The 20,671-nt window shown below is 47.0% G+C and overlaps 1 protein-coding gene across 1 annotated transcript in view; it reads right to left on the bottom strand.

The window, feature by feature from the left end:
• PDCD11 (programmed cell death 11) overlaps window positions 1–20,671 on the bottom strand; it is a gene marked incomplete in the record, with an annotated part of 57,111 nt that overhangs the window by 30,165 nt on the left and 6,275 nt on the right. Inside the window, 14 exon segments of the mRNA XM_027767419.1 lie at window positions 63–212; window positions 970–1,186; window positions 2,048–2,218; window positions 2,898–3,092; window positions 3,637–3,771; window positions 4,841–5,092; window positions 7,594–7,740; window positions 8,472–8,532; window positions 8,703–8,827; window positions 9,582–9,788; window positions 11,749–11,856; window positions 16,642–16,823; window positions 17,306–17,429; window positions 19,582–19,743. Coding sequence (XP_027623220.1) covers window positions 63–212; window positions 970–1,186; window positions 2,048–2,218; window positions 2,898–3,092; window positions 3,637–3,771; window positions 4,841–5,092; window positions 7,594–7,740; window positions 8,472–8,532; window positions 8,703–8,827; window positions 9,582–9,788; window positions 11,749–11,856; window positions 16,642–16,823; window positions 17,306–17,429; window positions 19,582–19,743 — 2,236 coding nt within the window.

The raw sequence follows: 20,671 nt of genomic DNA, 5'->3' as shown, positions 1-20,671 counted from the left end.
AGGAGGAGCAACGGGCAAAGGGCCCCCCACCCCGTAACCACAACAGCAAGAGACGCACTCACCTGCCCGATGGTATTTGCTGGCTCTCAGGACCAGGTCGGACACTGGGCCCCCACTGAATACCACAGAGCCATCTTCTAATACCTCCTGCACTATGAGGTCGAGAATCATTCCCGGGATCATCTCGGCCAGTGTCCGGATCAACACAGAGTCTGCAGAGGCCCAAAAGATGCACAGATTAGTACCCCAAGACACACTCTCCATGCTCCATTCCTCCAGAAGTGTGCCGTCGCCGTGGACAAAGGTGGAGCACTGGAACCACGGACAAGGCAAAACCACCAGTTGCCACAATGCCTAGTACCCATAAACGCTCTTGTGACAGGCGGAGACCTTTGCCCTCTGCCAACCTGACCATAATTTATTAAAACAGCCAACAAACACCAGGAACGTAGGCTTCCTTTTAGTTTCTCAACTTCTGTTCTCCCCTCTTAACCCTCATGTCCCCAAATCCCATTAGGATTCCAAAATCCTACACAATGGTTCGAAGTCTAAAAGGGTCAGAATTGTAACCCCTCAGCAAGTCTAGCAGGTCCCTGCTCCATTTTATCACCCGCTACAGATTTCCTGAATAAAGGTATGACAAGCGAAGAGGTGAGAGGAACATGTTTATTCTGGCCTCACGGGGGACAAGCTGTGCAGGGATACCTGTAATGTCCCTTATCTTAATCTGGGTGGCCAGCAAGAAAGTCCATTTTATAAATGCATGCTGAGCTGTACACTCCACAATTCATGTGCTTTATCTAGGTTGTATTTCCATTAGAAAAGAGTTTACTCATTTTTTTTAATGATCTAGGAAGCCCAACAACTCATCCTGACAGTAAATGTAATTTACAACACACATACACACTCCCACTCGACCCACCCTCTCCCCCTCCAGCCCCCACCAGCCCCGGCCCCAGGCAGTCCTACCTCGGCTGCCCATGAGGCTGCGCACCCCCTGCCGCTCCTCCAGGCACTGGCTCAGGAGCAGGAGGCTAGTGGCTTGGTCCCCCAGACTGCAGTCGGACAGTCGCAGGGACAGCAGCATTCGCTGCTTCCCCTCGTCCACGTTGGTCACCTTTGCAACAACTGTCTGCCCCTCTACGAAATGGTCACTGGTGGAGGTCACAAATTTGTCACTTATAATCTGAAGGGAAGATTGGACAGAAAATGGGGAAAGGAAAGCGTCTTCATTAAAACAACCCACTTCATGTGCATAGAACAGGGTGTGTGGTGGGGACACAGGGCCCGGGAAGTTCTCCTCAGCATGCTGAGCACAGTTCAACTCCCCTTCCATCAAAGTGGAGAGGCCCTGGCTACCCATCCCAGCCTTCTGCGAGAGTGCCCAGCAGAGAAGGCACATTACTGGCAAGCCAAAGGAGTACCAGGGCTGCCCCAGTCTCTAATACCCAACGCAAGCCCTCTGCCTCCCACTATGCATGTTTCCGGGGCCTTCCCCTGTTCCCATTTTTTCACATTTTTCTGGAAGAAGACACAAATGAGAATTTCCCAGGCAAAACACCAGGGAGACAGTCCTATGGAAGGAAAGTGACACGTGGATGACCTGTGGCAGGAGGCAGCTGTGTGCCACTTGCTTAGTGGCGTCTTACAGACTTTCTGGCACTTTGAAAACCACAGAAGGCAGCAAAACCCACCCCCGACTGCTTAGGAAAACCAATCGCCAAGTCTAAACATGCCAGGGGAACAAGAACTGGCTCAGCCACCTTCACACTGGGGACGGAAGTCTCTGGGGCCACCACCCATCTACCCAAGGCTGCAAGGTGACGTAGAAAAGGTGCCCCTTCCCCAGGAGGTCACACAGCTAGACAAGAGGAGCCAGGCCCTGATCTCAGTCCCACGTACCCCTCTGCCAGCTGCCTTTATGCCATGCACAGCCTGGGTGGTGTGCCTGGAAATGTTCCAGAATACCAAGGAGTTCTGCCCCCACCCCAGTCCCACAACCCTGCTGTCTCTCCTCAAAGGCCCTAGTGCACGAAGCTGAACTCACAGCTTTGGGAGCCAGTCCACTCAGACCCGAGGGGAACTGGACGAACACCCCGTAGTCCTTGATGCTCTTCACGAAACCAATGAGGAGCATTCCAGGCTGGATTTCTGAGAAGGTCTTGGGATCCTGGCCACCTTCCACTGTGGAAACCAAAGCTGGCTTCCTGCAAAGAAGCTAGTGGCACTTCATCAAGGAATGTTCCGGAAAGGGCAGATGAATGTCCACCTCTCCTCCCCCCTTTCTGCACAGACTGCCGGCTGACCCTCCACCACTACAGTGGTTCTCTGGGCGAACCATATCAGCACCATCATCACCTGGAAGTCGGGAAAAACCCAGGTTCTAAAGTACTTCCCTGACTGACCGAATTGGAAACTGCGTGGGACCAGCCACTGTGTCTTCACAAGCCCTCCCAGGGATTCTGATACACAGTAAGTTTGAGAATCACACATATATATAGTGTATTTTACATTTCTCTCTCTCTCTCTCTCTCTCTTTTTTTTTGTTCCAGGAGGGTGCATGCACTCACCAGCGAGAGACAGAGGGAGAAGACAAAGTACCCCCCATGGAGCACAGTCATGCCCCAATCCCTTCTCTCTTTCTCCCTCCTCTCAGGATTCTGGCACACAAGCTCGTGTGCCTGGAGGGCTTCTCATGTGGCTGGGTCTGGGACTCAAACTGCAGGGTCTGCTAAGCCAGATCCGGCTGCCTCAACCACCAGGCCATGGATCTGGCCCTGATTTTTTTTTTTCTCATGAGGTTTCTATCTGAGGAGTAGAGGTTGGTCCAGAATTTCCCACCTAAAGGGCCACTGCTCCCCACCTCCCACTGCCCGACACACACTGGTCAAGGATACCACCCGTCCCTCGCTCTGGCTCAGACATAGGACTCGGTGAAGGGTGTCGCCAGCCTGGAGCCAGTGACACAACAGTGGGCCGTTGGCGACGTGGTCTGACAGGTGAGGTGTGGGGAGGAAGGCTGGGAGGTGGTAAGGCAGGACAGTCACTTGCAGCCCATCTTTGGTCTTCTCTGAAACTTTCACGTCCACCAACTACTCAGGGAAGAGAAAGAAAACACACTCGTGTGGGCAGACAGCAACCGAGTCTGGGCCAGGCAGAGTCCACAAGCATCGAACTTAGCATGGCAGGGCTCTGAGAGGCCAAGAGCAGAGAAGTGGCTTTCCGCAAGACCCCACTCTCCCACCCCAGCACTCCAGCAGACATGCAGCACGTGCACACACACACACACACACACACACACACACACACTCCAGGACTATCTGTGAGCTCTTAACCCTCCTCCTCAAGGTCCCCCGGGTCCTGGAGGACAGGCAGGACTGCAGGCTGGCCCGGGGCCAGAGGGCAGAGAGGGCAGCAGGAAAGCCACGCTGCAACAGCACGCCCTTCATAGCAGCTTCCATCTGCTCTGGCACCAGGACAGGACCTACGTGAGGTTCTCTCTCGTGAACCCTCAACTCCAGAACCTCATCCAGCCACCTCAGTCATCTCCCTCTGTGGGCTTCAGTACCCCAATTATCAGGGGCACCACTCTCTGCCACTACAAAACAAAACCACTTGTTTGAGAAGTCCAGATACCTCCCCAATGTTCACGGATCTTCCTTTCTTCTGACTGTGTCCTGCTCGCTCTGCTTCCAGACCACTGGACAGCTTGAAGGATAGGAGCATCCTCTCCTTGGCTGGCTCACAGTTCAGCACCACGACCTTCACGACCTGGGGAGAAACCATGTGTGCTTGGCTCGCTCCTGCTCCCAGGAGGCCTGGTGGGCTCTGGTGAGGTGCCCTCTCCTAGTACTGCAGGGCCCATTTGAGCTGCCCTATCCCTGGATGAGGTCAGAAGGCAGTGAAAAGAACTATACCAAGAGCACCCACAGACTCTCCAAAAGTAGGCCTCTTAGGAGAAAGGAAGACAAAAGTAATTACTTGGTAAACCCCAAGTTTTAAAAAGTCAGTCTTCCCAGGGCCAGCAGGTGACGTGGTAGTTTCTCCCACATGGCTGACTTTAGTTCAAGTCCCAGATCCAGTGGCTTGAAAATCATGCCAGGCACAAGTGCATGAGTGCCCAGAACCCCAAGAGAATGGAGAAGGGACTGCAGCATGGCCATCCCCTTTAGGGGTGATTTCTCACTTTCCCTCTCTCTGCCTGTCTCTCTCTGGTGAGCAGACATGTCCTATGGCAAAAACCTAAAAAAAAAAATAAATATTGATACTGTCCCAGATAGATGTACTCCCTGATTTCACAATGCCGCCTCCCTGTGGTGACAGAGGCCTCAGAACAATTTCTAATGTGAAGGATATCATTTTATCATAAAGATTCGTGTTGGAGGTCGTGCACCTAATGTCTATGGTTGGCCAGCTTCTGCTGAGCCCCTCAGTTTACATCTGTTCCCCACCTCCTCTCAGACCCACTGCGCCACATGGCCTTGCTCAGGCTCTTTTTTTTTTTTTTTGAGAGATTTTCACTGTAGGGCGCGTGCGCTCGCCAGACAGAGAGAGACATAGAGACAGAAAGCGAGAAATCACCCCCCAGGGGGGATGGCCACGCCGCAATCCCTTCTCCTCCATTCTCCTCTCAGGATCTTGGGCACGCACGCACACGCGCCCGGCATGAGTTTTAAGCCATCGGGTCCGGGACACGAACCACGGTCAACTACGTGGGAGTCCAGCGACATAGCCATTACGCTAACTGCTGGTTCCCAGCCTTGCTCAGGCTCTTAAGCCTCCTTCAAATCCGTGTTCACAGGGCCACCAAGGGTAGCAGGCCTGTCCAGGGGAGGGTTACCTGGCCAGTGTAAAAGAACCTCTCTGGGTCAGGGATGTACTCGGTACTGAGCTCATGCCTGGGCACCAGCCCCTGGACGTTGCTGTAGAACTTCACGATGCAGCCATAGTCCTTGACCCTGAAGACGAAGCCATGTGTCTGCAGACCAGGCTTGGCATCAGCATAGCAGGTAATGGTAGGCAGAGTGGACTCAACCAGGGTTTTCTTGAGCGTCATCATTAGCCTCTTGGCTTCAGGGTCACAAAGCAAAACCTAGAGGAGGAAGAGTGACCATAATTAAGTTACCTGTTACCAAGGGAGCCACAGGGTTGATCTCTGCAAAGGTCAGAGATCACTGCCCAGAAACCTGCTATCTCTTTTCCTCTCATAATCTAATCCTTCCTGCTTCCTGCTGGATAACAATTTAGAGAGTACTAATATCTATTTTGAATGTACTTCTGTAAGTTGGTACAAACTACCCCCTCCTGGTCATGCAGTACTCATTACCTTCTAGTACCCCACAGGGTCTGTTACAGTAACTGCTGCCCTGCCTTGGCTTCCCTCAGGGGGCCTTGCGTCTAGACTAACAGAATGAACGACTGACCCCATTTACAGCCTCGGCACTATGGTTCCTTACTGTAAACGAAGACTGAGAGATCGGCCATATCTCGTCCCTCAGAAGATCATCTCTTGAGGGCAAAGAAACTCTTTTTCTTTTTTTGGAGAGGTTTTCGCTATAAGGCGCATGCGCTTGCCAGACAGAGAGAGACACAGAGACAGAAAACGAGAAATCACCCCCCAGGGGGGATGGCCACGCCGCAATCCCTTCTCCTCCATTCTCTTCTCGGGATCTTGGGCACGCACGCACACGCGCCCGGCATGAGTTTTAAGCCACCGGGTCCAGGACTCGAATTGCGGACAACTACATGGGAGTCCAGCAACATAGCCATTACGCTAACTGCTGGTCCCAAGAAACTCCTCTTTTCTACACCTCAATCCCTCTACTGTGAAATCTGCCAATGGGCAATCAAGACCTTTCTTGACTCAATGATGATGAAAGAAAATGAATACAGAAAACCCAGCATACACATACCCAGGCAAAGTACCCTGTGTCGTCACACTCTCACAGCCATTGGGAGGCTCCCTTGGGACTCAAGCCTTTGTCATAAACACATCTGCATCCTGGCAGCTTTGTCTGGACTATTTTTGTGCCCAGAGCACATTTACTCCTCTTCAACTTTCTAACTCGTTCCTACCCTTCCTGGCTCAAGTCTTGCCTCTGCCAGAAATCCAAAAGACATTCGTGTGTGTTAAAGCTGAATTTGAAACTGGGGCTACCATTTATTACTGTGTGACTTTTGGCAAGATAATTGGTTTTCCGGAACCAGCAGTTAGCATAATGGCTATGTTGCTGGACTCCCATGTAGTCAACCGTGGTTCGCGTCTTGGACCCCGTGGTTTAAACTCACAACAGGCACATGTGCATGTGTGCCCAAGATCCTGAGAGGAGAATGGAGGAGCAGGGATTGTTGCGTGGTGGCCATCCCCCCGGGGGGTGATTTCTCGCTTTCTATCTCTCTGTCTCTCTCTTTCGGGCGAGCACATGCGCCCTATAGCAAAAATCTCTCTCTCTCAAAAAAAAAAAAAAAAGATAATTGGCTTTCCTATTTTTTTCCCCAAGAATCTATTTAATTTTATTTATTCATTCATTTATTTTCATTTGACCAGAAACAGGCAGACAAAGAGAAAGTGAGAAAGCAAGTCACCAGGTCCAAGACTCAAACCATGGTCAGCCATGTGGGAGTGTCTAGTGCCTTAACCACCATGCCACCTGCTGGGTGCCGATAATTAGCATTCCTAAGTTTTCACTTCCTCAGCAAAATGAGGCCAACAGTAGTTACTTTACAGGGTTATTTTCAGAATATGGTACATGGCAGTTGCTACTGAGAGCATCAATGTGTTAAGGCTTGAACCATGTTTTGTCCCCCAAAATTTAATGTGGTAGAATCTGGTCTTAGTGGGTGGTGGCTGGATGGCCTCCAAAGGTCCATGTGTTGGGACTTGATTGTATTATAAAGTTTTTTTTTTTTTTAATTTATTCATTTTTAAAGAAAGAATCCAGTGACGTAACCATTATGCCATCTGCTGGCCCCAGTAATATGAAGGTTATTAAGTGAAACATAATTCCTTCCTGGTACCCCAGCGTGAGGCCTATGAGTGTGATGTCACTGGAAGCGCACCTCCATGACTAGGTTCTGGAGGGCACGTAAGAAAGGGAATGAGACCAGAACAGCAGAGAAAAGCTACACGGACACAGTCCACGTCCTGCTCTGCTAAAAGCTGCCTTCTGCCATTCTGTGATAGCTTTGGGACTGTCTAGCTGCCAAAGCCATGAGTTATTAGACTTTGTTTCTTCGTAACTCAGCAGCCTCAGGTATTCCTGTTAACACCACAGAAACGGACTACAACCTAACAATTCTAGCTGCTCCAGCTCACCCTCACCTCCCGTTTCTGACAGGACAACGGCACGTTACCCGTGCCAAATTATGTGGCAAAAGGCTATGTGCTGGTCTGCCCTTTCTCCACTTATAGACAGTAACTCCCAATTATCCCACAGGATTCTCAAAGACAGTGACTTTTTTCTTCCCAATTTTGGCCACAGCACTGGACACACTACAGATATGACATGTTCACTTTGTGGAAAATGGCAGAAACTTCAGCTGAGAAAGACGACCCTTCCCATCTAGTCAAACCCTACCCTTCAGCAGACTCACCCGGCATTTGACCTCATCCCCAACACGGTACTTCTTCTCTGGATTCTTCATCAGGATATCAGCCAGGTGCATGGGGGGTACCAGGCCCCTCATCTGCTCGCCCACCTTCACCAGCATCCCATACGGCTTTATGGTCAGCACTTTGCCCTAGGGAGTCCAAGCAAAGAAGTCACTGTGCCTCACGAACAGCCTTCCCTCTGTCTCTCACCATGGGCATGGCACACTTCTCTTTCAAAGCCCACCTTCCTGGGCTAACTGTGCCTGTTATTCCAGTTCTCACGTGGGCACAACACACCTCCGCATGGATCTAGGTTTCTTTTTTTTTGAGACAGGGTCTATGTTGCTCAAGCTGACCTCAAATGTGTGATCCTTCTGCCTCAGCCTCCCAAGTAGCTAGGATTACAGGTGTGTGTCACTGGGCCCAGCCTGATCTGGATTTAGGCCAGTTTTCTTCTAAGAACCGTTGCATCTCTTCTGTGAGTACATACTACCTGCCTGCCTATGGGAGGGGACGCTGTCTCCTAAGGAATAAACTGTACACAGGAAGGGGAGTGTCTCAATGACACCTGAGCACTTAGAGAGGCAGCGACTGTGCTATCTTCACTAATATCCCAGCAGCTCGATCATCACAAAAGTAACTTTTGATCTGGTCTAATAACCACCACACTAGAACTGATGATCTACTGCCTCTGCCTGCGGGGTGGTACTAGTAAGACCTGCACAAATTACCCAGTGGAAGGCAAAGAAATTCTAGCCAGCAGGCAGAGACAAGAAAGATGACTTTAAATGTGTTAACATGAGGACTGAGTTGACAGTTAAACTGTGAACTAGGGTCCCTGAAGGTGAGGGAGTACCTAGCGATATGTCTGAGGTCTTACCTTTACCACTGCCCCAGGTTTGATGTCATGGTATCTAAGGTACTGTGCTTCAATAACAGACCTGGGGCAAAAGAAAAATGCAGGAGTAACTACACCAGGGCAGAGGCTGCCTAAGAGTCAGGGCTGCCACCATCATGCTAGAATGGAGATCCCACCATGCAAGGCCAGGAGAAACCAACAGTGCACACAGACAGCACACCTCTGCCCCGACACACGTTAACACAGACTTACGTTCGCAGGGAGAGCAAGGGCAGGCCGTCCATCTGGCTGTAGTCAATGACTCTACACTTGTGAGTGTTCCCAGGCTTGAAGGCCTCAGGATTGAAGAGGTTCTTAGAATCAGAGAGATGGTTGAGCTGCAAAGCATCAAGGGATTAAGGGGAAGCCAGAGACAGCCGACCTGAGCCAACCACACTCCACAGCACACCAAGATGACTCAACCTGTTTGTCCCCCACTATAGAGACAGGACTCTGATTGCTAGCTAAAACAATTCCTCTTGGGGCCAGCAGGTGGCGAGGTGGGTAAGGCACTGGACTCCCATATGGGAGGCCACGGTCTGAGTGTCATACCTGGAAATTTGTTTTCTTGCTTTCCCTCTCTCTCTGTCTCTCCCTGGTCAAATTAAAATAAATGAATGAATGAATGAGGGGGCCGACAGGTGGCATGGTGGCTGAAGCACTGGACTCCCACATAGCTGACCATGGTTCAAGTCCTGGACCTGGTAGTTTGCTTTCTCACTTTCCCTCTCTATACCTCTCTCTCTCAGTCTCTCTCTGTGAGCCCATGTATAATTAAGAAAAAAATTAAAAATAATTAAACTTTTTAAATATATATTCTCTCAAATAAAAAATAAAAGAAAAAAAAAAGATAAAGAAAAACTTTTCTGATCCTTGGTCTAGATCCTAACTCATACTTACCACTGGTCAGGTACCAACTGTGGCAAGTTGGCTCTAAGGCATTCCAATATAACAAACAGACACAGTTCTAATCTCTGTGTACATCCAAATGTAAAAAACTAGTACGAAGGCATGAAAGGCACAGAAGAAAACCTGTGTAGCCAGAGATCTTCCAGTGACAAGATCCCTGACCAAACGAAACAGCCTCCTCACCCGGGCGTAGGCCAGAACGCCATTCTTCAGTCTGAAGGTGGCCCCAGCCTTGCTGAAGAAACCCTGGACAGGAACGTCATTCAGCACGGCTCCAAGATTCTGGCAAGAGACCTGAGTGAGTGGACGCCCAGGCTGCAGGAAGACGGGGTGCAGGCTCAGACGCACAACTCTGGTCCGAGGATGGACACAGAGGATGCAGGCTCTCACCTAGGTAAAAGCAAGGGCAGAATGAGTAAGAGACACACAGGAGGCAACTTACAGCAGCCCTTCTGAGGGTCGAGACCCCACCACGTGCCAACCAGGTGAAAACGGAAATCTTCAGTACATACGTACTAACACTGGCTGTGGAACAGACAGTACATGGAACAGTCAAACAAAATGCCCCAAGTCTGACAAGTCAAGGCTTACTCAAGGCCAGGAAAACAAACCAGGAATGTCCTCCCAGGAGGCTAATGTGCTAAGGTACGTACAACAGAAACCATCTACTAGTGTCATCACATCAAAGACTCATCTGATACAAGCCAGAAATAGCCTGATCTGATTATAAGGTTAGAACACATAAAATACCTCAACTCTGCACACAACCTTTCTGAGGTTTGCCAAAATGCAAACAGTATTATTACCAGGTTGTAGAAAAACCTATTTTCACTTTTGAAATAATTCTTCTATAGTATCCATAAGCTATATGGATATGTGGAGGTTAAGGCAGCTGAATCCCACATGGCCAACTCTGAGGTTCACATCTAGGACTTGGCAGCTTGAAAATCAGGTCAGGTACCTGTGCGTGCGTGCTCAAAGTCCCGAGAGAACAGAGAAGGGATATGGCCACCTCCATAGGAGTGATTTCTCGCTTTCTTTCTGTCTCTCTCTCTCTCTGGTGAGGGCACACGCCCTATAGCAAATTAAAAAAAAAACACCACACAAAAAAAAAAAAAAAAAAAAAAAAAAAAAAAAAAAAAAAGAGAAGAGATCATTTTAGGATAAAAAATAATTCTGTATGCAGAATGGAAAACGCCAGAATCAAATGACTGTATATTACATGATTCCATTTATAAGACCTTTTTTGGGGGGGAGGTTTTTGCTATAGGGCGCACGCGCTTACCAGAAAGACAGAGAAACAGAAAGCAAGAAATCACCCCCCAATGGGGATGGCCACGCTGCAATCCCTTTTCATTCATTCTTCTCTCAGGATCTTGGCACGCATGCACATGCACTCGGCGTGAGTTTAAGCCACTGGGTCCGGAATTTGAACCATGATCGACTACATGGGAATCCAGCAACACAGCCATTACGCCAACTGCTGGTCCCTATAAGACATTTTTGAAACAACAACAGAAATGAAGATTGGTGGTTGATGGTGGCTAAGTAGAGAACTGGGAGAGAAAGGAAGTAGGTCTGACTACAAAAGATCAACATGAGGGATCCTTGCAGCGACAGAACATGCTCCATATCTAACTGTAACAATGTCAGTGTTTCTGCTATAATGTCGCACTATGGTTTTGCAAGAAGGTACCATTGGGGAAAGGTAAAGTGAAGAGCACATCAGATCCCTGTGCATCATGTCGTACAAGCCCATGTGAATCTACAATGACTGCAAAATTAAAAGCTTAATCAAAAAAGAAAAAAATTCTAAATGACACACTGGAATTTTCTTCCCAAATAAACAAGTTCACTATAGAAAATTTTAATATTTAAATAAAGGTAGAAAAATTAGAGTTAATCACTTATTAACATTTGACTCTATAATATTTCAGTGTTTTAACCAGGTATACTCTTTTTTTGTTCAAAATTGGATCTATACTATTTAAAAAAAAACTTTTAAACCACATTTTTCTATGTAAATCTAATACATTATTCTACATGATAAAATTCCTCTAAAACACATTAAGCTATAAAAGCACAAGATTTGCTACCAAAAAAGAAAAAAAAAAAAATCAAACTATGTGGAGAACAGGAAGTAAATCCGCAAGGCGCCTTCTCTACCTGCTCCTTCATTCTGATCTCAGTCCAACCATTTCTTGGGTTCCTTCCTAACACTTTTTCTCATCCCTTCCACTCCACTCTGCACCCCTGCACACATGCAGTCCTAGGGCCTGCCCTGTAGCTAACTGTGATACCAGACAGAATGGAACACAGATCAAGAAATGATAAGTGCATGACTGCTTACGGGTTGGTTTGAGAAATACGTCCCGGCTTTCTTGGGCTCCAGATGCATGAAGTCAACCAGGCCGGTGAAGAATGTGAGGAAACTCAGTGTAAGGCCAAACGGAGTTACCTAGAAATCAACAGAACAAGTTACAAAAGACAGCTGTGCCAGCCTATGGGCTGGAGGTTCAGGTGGCTGGATCCCACATGGCCCGCTGGGTGGTTACAGTACAGAATTCAGAGGCTGGGAAAGCAGGCTGGGTGGCATGTGTGTGTATGTCCAAAATCCCAGCAGGTGGAGCGGTGGTTAAGGGCGCTGGACTCCCACGTGGACGACCACGGTTCAAGTGCCTGACCTGGTGGCTTGCTTTCTCACTTTTCCCCTCTCTTTCTCTCTTTCTCATGCTATCCCTCTCTGGTTAAATTAAAATAAATAAATAAATAAATAAAGTTCAATAAAAGGACTTAAAAATAAATAAATAAACGAAATAATAGAATTCAGGCCAGGCACATGTGCCACATGTGCCCAGAATCTTGAGAAAAGAATGGAGAAGGGACTGTGGTGTGGCCATCCTCCCTGGGGGGTGATTTCTCACTTTCTATCTCTCTGTCTCTGTCTCTCCAGCAAACACACATGCCATATAGCAAAAATTTCTCTTAAAAAAAAAAAAAAAAGGCATAGATTTCAATTTTTTTTTTTCTTTTCTTTTTAACCATAGGGCACATGTACTTGCTGGAGAGACAGCAACAGTGAGACAAAAGGTGACAGAAGGTGACAGAAGGTGAGAAACCGCCATTCTCCGGAGGGAGAATGACCAATGCTGCGATCTCGTCTCCTCTATTCTCTTCCTGGGATTTTAGGCATGCACACATGACTTTCAAACTGCCTGATCCAGGACCTGAACCTCAGTCAGCCGTGTGGGAGTCCAGTGCCTTAACTGCTATGTCACTGCTGGCACCTCAAAATTTTTTATACCAAAATAAACTCGTACTTTGATTCTGTTTTTTTTTTTTTTTTCTCCTGAAGCATTATGAAATCTCCTCATAAATGCTGCAACAAGGATGAACCTTGAAAACATCAGGCTAAATGCAACAAATCAGATAAGAAAACCTACATATTATTTGACTCAATTTATATGAAATGTGCAAACAGGCAAAAAGATAAAGCAGATTAGCGGTGGCCAGGGACTCAAGAGAGGGAAGAATACAGAATGGAGCGATCACTAATGGGTACAAAGGTTTACTGGAGTGACAGAAAGCTCTGATGAAACAGTGGTGATAGCTACACAACTATGTGACGACACTAAAAACAACTCACTGAACTGTATACTGCGTGTATTCAACAGGAGTGATCCTTATGATGTATGAATTACATGTAGATGTTTTAGAATCTTTCGAATAGTACATAAAACCTGCCTAGAACCGAAAGGCCTATACCTTGGGAGTTCAGGAGAAACAAATGAAGAGATTCACACCAAAGCACATCGTCATGACATTTTAGAATGAAAAGGATAAAGACAAGACCTTTGAACTCTCCAAAAGAGAAACGACAAACACACAAGAAGAGAAATCAAAATAACGTGAACAGAGGCCAATGGGAACAATGACTTCAAAACTGAATCGGTTATCTTAGAGAAATCTAATCCCTCATCCTTAACTACCAATCACATGGGAAAGTGCTTTTATTTTCTTTCAGATATGCCAGGTGTGGAGAAGAGCTATCACAGCATGCCTGAGATGGCAGCCCTTAGAAAAACCTGCTTGCAAGGCTGGTCCTTGGGTGGTGCCTGAGAACTTAGACTTTGGGTGGGTTCCCACCACTATGAGAACTGAACCTATTGATCAACCCAAGAAAAGCCTCTGGACACTGACTTTCTAATGAGCTCCCTAGAAAATGACACCCCATATTTGTTATCAAATATGGGAAGAATCAAGCACATCCTTTGTGATCCACTGAGAGAGGACTCTTAGAAGCTTGTGCCTAGGGGAACAGCAGTTGGTGGAATGGCTATGTCGTTGGACTCCCACGTAGTCGACTGCTATTTGAGTCCTCACCGGGTGTGTGTGCGTGCGTGCTCAAGATCCCGAGAGGAGAATGGAGGAGAAGGGATTGCAGCATGGCCGTCGCTTTCTGTCTCTCTGTCTCTGTCTATTTTTCTGGTGAGCGCACATGCCCTATAGCAAAAAACTCTCAAAAAAAAAAAAAAAAGGCATTATTTAGCTTTATTATTATTCATTTTAATTTGCCTGGAGAAGGAAAGTGAGAAAGCATGTCACCAGGTGTGGGACTGGAACTGTGGTTGGTCATGTGGGAGTCCAGCGCCCTTACCCACATCACCTGTCAGCCCCCCATGTACTTTCTTGAAGGTGCTTCTGGCTAATGCGCCACACTAAAATGAGGGAGTAGTGAAAAAAAAGAGGAATGCATACGATCAGGCGGCTCCACTACAGGCAAGACAGAGAAGTGAAGTGAAGTCCTAGGACGTCAGCTATGCCAGAGCCCCACAGAGGCTCCAGGTCCAGGCCCAGGTCCAGAACGGAGCAGATGATGGCAAAAAAGGCCCCAGGTGGGGGAAATTAAAAATCAAATATTTGAAAGCAAAGTGAGGGGCTGGCAGGTGGCATGGTGGTGAAGGGCACTAGACTTCCACATGCCCAACTGAGTCCCGGACCTGGTGGCTTGCTTTCTCACTTCCCTTCTCTCTCTCCTCCCTCATTTCTGGTCAAATTTAAATTAATTAATTAAATAAAGTTAAATTAAATAATTCTTAAAATAAAAGAAGGGAGAGGAAAATAAATAGAAGGTATAGAAGTTAAATTAAATAATTCTTAAAATAAAAGAAAAAGGGAGAGGAAAACAAATAGAAGGTATAGGAAGAAATAGTGATAGGTGGAAGAAAATCTAGCAAATGATGAAAACAAAGCTGATTATCAACTTCTGGAGAAATAATCACAGTGTATTATTTAGCTCAGCAGTAAATAATAATTACATAGTCCCAATATTTTAAACGCTGAATACTGAGTTAACCAAAAATGTAACACACTTATGCTAGAAGGTTAAGGGAGAGAAAGGCAAGATTAAGAGAAAAAAGTAAGTTTATCTAACTTGATACAAAGCTTAAACTCAATACTTAAAACTGATTATAAAAAAAAAAAAGCAAGCAACACCAACAGAAGGGTATTGTTAGAAACATGGAGAGAAATTAAAAAGATAAGCTGGAAGAGTTGAAGATGGGGATCTGAAAAAAAAAGATGAGACAGTCCTACATTACGAATCTTCTTCTTTCTTTTTTCTTCTTTGAAAGTTTTGCTATAATGTGCACTCATCGGAGAGAAATAGAGAGAAGGAAAGTGAAATAGAGAAAGAAGGAAAGTGAGAAGTCATCCCACAAGGGGGGAGATGGCTACTTTGCCATGTTCTTCCTCCATTCTCCTCTAGGGATCTGGGGCACGAACACACACACCTGCCCAGCACATGTCTCAGGTCACCAGGTCTGGGACTGCAGAGCAGCCATGTGGGATCCAGCAGCGTGGGAGCCACCTGCTGGTCCCATTGCGAGGCTTGTAACACATGACCTTTTTGAATAGTACTATCTAATAGAAATATAAAACAAGCCATGTATGTAAAGCTTCCTAGCAGTCATGTTTTTACAACAACAAAGCAGCAGATGAAATCTATTACTTTTTTAAAGAGTTATTTTATTTATTTATTTATTTATTTATTTTTAGAGAGACTTTTGCTGTAGGGCACATGTGCTTGCTGGAGAGACAGAAACAAAAAAAGTGAGAAATCACCCCCCAAGAGGGATGGCCACACCATAATCCCTTCTCCTCCACTCTCCTCTTAGGATTTTGGGGATGCACGCACATACACACACCCAGCATGAGTTTCAAGCCTTTGGATCTGGGACTTGAACCACATTCAGCCATGTGGGAGTACAGTAATATAACCATTATACCCTGGACCCTCTTTAACTTTATTTATTATTATTATTATTACTATATTTTAATTTGATCAGAGACAGACAGAAAGAAAGTGAGAAAGGGAAAGTGAGAAAGCAAGCCACCATGTCTAGGACTCGAACCACAGTCGGCCATGTGCTTTAACCACCTCGCCCGTGTCAGTCCTTTAAGTTTATTTTATTTATTTATTTATTTATTTTGGAGAGATTTTTCACTATACGCATGCACTCGCCAGACAGACAGAGAGAGACAAAGAGACAGAAAGCGAGAAATCACCCCCAGGGGGAATGGTCACGCCACAATCCCTTCTCCTCCATTCTCCCCTCGGGATCTTGGGCACGCATGCACACGCGCCCGGCGTGAGTTGTTTTTTTTTTTTTCCCCAGCGTGAGTTTTAAGCCACTGGGTCCAGGACGCGAACCGTGGTCGACTACATGGGAGTCCAGCGACATAGCCATTACACTAACTGCTGGTTCCCCCTTTAAGTTTATTTTAATAAGAGTTTATTTAGCCCAATATACCCAAAATACCATTTGACAGGTGGCATCGGCCACGTTTTGAGTGCTTAATGGCCACGTGTGACTAGTGGCTAATCTACTGGACAGCAGTTTCAGATTACATGCATGCGATACTTTAATAAAAACTATTTTTGTTTTAAAAATGGCAGTAACAACGGGGCCAGCCAGGTGGCATGGTGGTTAAGGCAGCAGATCCTACATGGCCAACTGTGCAGTTTGAGTCCCAGACTCGGAAGCTTGAAAAACACATGGGCATGAGGGTGTCTGAGTCCAAAATCCCAAGAGAAAAATGGAGGGGAAGAGACAGCAGCATGGCTGTCCTCCCTTGGGTTTGATTTCTCACAGTCTTCCCCCACCACCACCCCCAAAAGGTGTGCACGCCCTCCAGCAAGTTAAAATAAACAGATGTACAGTAGTAACAACAAACGACTTACCTTCTGTACTTGGGCTTTGACCACCAGGCCTGGTAGCAAGTTATTCAGAGTCCAGTTCTGCTCCTCAGTAGCAATGGCAGCAGAAAGCTCTGAATGACCGACAGACAGACGAACAACTCCTCCGTTGCCCTTCACCTCTTCAATGACGCAGTTCAAGTACTGACCCATCTTCAGGTTAGTACCTATAAGACCAGTCCCAGCCAAAAGGAAAAATACTTCTGTAAGAATGACATTTAACTAGGCCCCAAGTAGTACCTGAAAAGGTCCACAATTAGTCAGCATTTAGTATTTCCCATACTCCCAGTTTCCAAGGGACCATTTACAAGAAGGGAATGAAGTAACTCTAACTGATGAGAAATTCAACGATCCCACAAAAAAGTAAAAAATCACAACAAATGTTGATTGAAGTGGGGAGTGGGTATGGGGGTACGGGGGAGAAGAGTCCAAATTTCAGTGGAATCTTCTAGGTGAGAAATACTGAAACCGGTCTATAGCTCTTGGCAAGCCCATGCCACTTCCTGGCCCTTCACTTATCTTCCCTTTTCTATCAGCTAGAGTTAACCATAACTACCAAAGCAATACAGCCCTCGGGGCCACCATTCTATCACGTTACTATAACCCCCACACACACCACCTGTCAGGCACCACCCCCCTACTCCCTCACCTTTGTTCTTCTGTCGGATATACTCCTGGGCCTTCTGCAGAGGCAGAAAAGCTCTGCTCCCACTGACACCAATGTCCACTAGATAGCCATGATCTTCTAGGCTCAACACGGTGCCTGTGAGCAGCTGGAGGAAGGAAGAGAAAGCATTCCCCAAACTTCTAAGTTGGAGGAAATGGGACATGTGGCAAACATCACTGCCAGCTGTGGATGTTCCACCATTAGTCTCCACACGACATCTGTAATCCCGTCCCCACTCTTAACTACAAACCGCAACCCTACGAGAGTATAAAAGGAAGATATCGACTTTAATTTCCCCAGGGCTTGAAGTGTCTTGTGGTTACCAGAGAGTAAAAAGTGTTATCTACTCTTCAACAATGAAATGACAGGGACCAGCAGATGGCATAATGGTTGTGTCGCTGGACTCCCAAATAACCAATGCTAGTTCAAATCCTGGACCTGGTGATTTAAAACTCACACCAGCTGCATGTACGTACGTGCCCAAAATCCTAAGAGGAGAATGGAGGAAAAGGGATTGCGGCGTGGCCTTTCCCCCTGGAGGATGATTTCTCACTTTCTGTCTCTGTCTCTCTGGTGAGCACACACACCCTATATCCAAAATCCCTCTTAAGAAAAAAATAAGGGGCTGGCAGGTGGCATCATGGTTGAGGGCACTGGATTCCCACATGGCCAACTATGGTTCGAATCCCAGATCTGGCAGCTTGCTTTCTCACTCCCCCCACACACACTCTGTCCCTCTCTGGTCAACTGAAATAAATAAAATAATTAAAAAAAAAAAAAAAAAAGGTAAGAAAAAAACACAATGAAATGACCAAAACTCTTGCCTGGAGATTTTTCAAAAGACAAGAAAGACTTTCATGCTATGTAAAGAGATGAAGAGCATGGCTCTGCAAGGTAACTCCCAGAACCATGCCTAAAGACAGAACCCAGAACCACCCTTGCTGCTATTTTTAGCTTTGCTATAGGGCACATGCACTCAAGTAGGAGAGACAGAGAAAGTGAGAAGTACCCCCAGGAGGATGGGAACACTGCAATCCCTTCTCCATTCTCCTCTTGGAATTTTGCGCATGTACACACATGTGCCTGGCATGTTTTTCAAGTTGTCAGGTTCAGGACTTGAACTACACAGCAAGTTCAAGTGGAATCCTACCACCTTAACTACCATGCCACTGGCAGAACCATCACTGTCTCTTTTAAGCACCTCAGAGACATCAAAAAAGTCCTTTCACCCTACTTTGTTTCATGAGAAGCAGTGTCATTCAAACCCAGCTCTGATATGATGGGGGATGGCCATGCCACAAGCCCTTCTCCTCCATTCTCCTCTCCGAATATTGGACATGTACGCGCATGTGCCTGGTTTGAGTTTAAGCCACTGGGTCTGGGACTCAAACCGTGGTCAACTACATGGGAGTCCGGCAACATAGCCATTACGCCAACTGCTGGTCCCAATATTACTGGTCTTTAGTCAGTCACTTAAACCTTTCTGAATCCATTTTCTCAGATGTATTAACACCCACCCGCCTTACAGGATGGCTATGGGAATTTCATCCAAGTGTCTAAAACAGCTCCTATCATCTAGCAGTCTCTTACAACACCAATTCTGGCAACTTCTACCCCCTTTTCCACTAAGTCCTACCAAACATTCAGGGCATTTCCCCAACTCCTCTGCTTCTAACCAAACACTGTAACGTCATATTACCCTTCCTCCTAATTATTAGAGTATGTACAGGGTGGAGTTACTGTTTTGAATATGCTGGACCTGCAGGCCCTGAGCGAGGACTACGGTCTCCTAAATTTCCACAGGACTAGACATCACGTGGTGGGCTATCCATGCATACAGACGCAGTCTAGCTGCCCTGTCGCCCTGCCTCCCGCTCTTAGGGCAGCTGCGAGCATTCCACACAAATGTCAGAAGGCTTTGAAACAGACCTCGTCTGTGAAGAAGTCTTTAAGTAGAGCGCCATGAGGAACTCCTTCCCACCATCGGCAAGTTCCCCACTAAAGCTTCCTGGAGGAGGTTTTCTTTGGCTCCCGCAAAACTTGGACTTGGCTTCCCTTTTTCCCCTCCCAGGTAATGATTAGGTTCCAGTCTACCACGTCCATTAGCATGCAAAGCACAGGTGACCTCCCACTGGGAAAAGGCCCACCCTTGTGTGGAACAGTTAGGCTGTCAGTAAAGGGTGGCCTAGGCCACACTGGGGGGGTGAGGAAGAAAGAAGGGCAGTATGCCTGCCCTCTTTACCCACCCAGATACCTACCATGCCAGGTTTCAGGGCCTCAGCGCTCAGCACACTGTTGACATTTTTGGGGTTCAGGGATAGCTTGACACTCTTTTTGCCCCTCTCTGTGATGCCCAGACTGCTCACCACACAGCGCACTAGCATCCCAGGTGAGAAAAGTTCAGGTAAGCTGAGGAGGTCCTGCATAATATAAAGAAAGACCTGATACACACACTGTCTCTGAAGCAAGACTTCACAGCCCAGTCATGGCTCAGAGGCTTCTCATCCTGACTTCAAGAACCCAAAGGAAGGGACCAGCAGTTAGCATAATGGCTATGTCGCTGGACTCCCACGTAGTCGACCGCGGTTCGAATCCCGGACCCAGTGGCTTAAAACTCACGCCGGGCACATGTGCGTGCGTGCCCAAGATCCCGAGAGAAGAATGGAGGAGAAGGGATTGTGGCGTGGCCATCCCCCCTGGGGGGTGATTTCTCGCTTTCTGTCTCTATGTCTCTCTCTGTCTGTCTGGTGAGCGCACGTGCCCTATAGCAAAAACCTCTTCAAAAAAAAAAAAAAAAAATCACCAGCGAGTTCCATTACTGATCCAGTGGTCCACCCTGAAGACCTTCTCTTTTGTGACCTTAAAAAGCACTTAACACTACTGACCACTCTTCTTTCTTTAACCATTTCCTCCCTGGCTTCCTTCATTGGTTTTCTTCTATCCCTAGCTCCTGTTTTTTTCTGACAGTAACTCTCCTATTTCACAATTAAAATAATTACTCTAGACTCTGCCTTTTCCTTTACTTTTTTTTGTTTGTTTGTTTATTTTTATAAACATGTCCTCCTGACATAGCTTCCTGAGAAGCTGGGACTACGGGTGTGCGCCAATACGCCCGGCTTCAGAGGCTCCTTCCATGCCTGTGTTGACTACAAGTTTGTGAGCCTCTGCCTCAGCACTCGCACAGCTGAGACTACGGTCATGCATCATCAGGCCTGGCTCTTTCCTAAGGCGGCCCAGAAACTGAACGCAGGCCTACTAGGCCTCAGCCTCCCAGAGAAGCGCCTGGCACATATCATTCGCCAGGCCTAGACTCATCGTTTGAGTCTCTTCCCACTCTGTTTTCTCGCT

Source organism: Tupaia chinensis, unplaced genomic scaffold (genome assembly GCF_000334495.1).
Source record: "Tupaia chinensis unplaced genomic scaffold, TupChi_1.0 Scaffold144255_1, whole genome shotgun sequence".
Classification (NCBI taxonomy): Eukaryota; Metazoa; Chordata; class Mammalia; order Scandentia; family Tupaiidae; genus Tupaia; species Tupaia belangeri.
The sequence above is the reverse complement of the archived record's forward strand: the minus strand, read 5'-3'. Positions and strand labels throughout refer to the sequence as shown.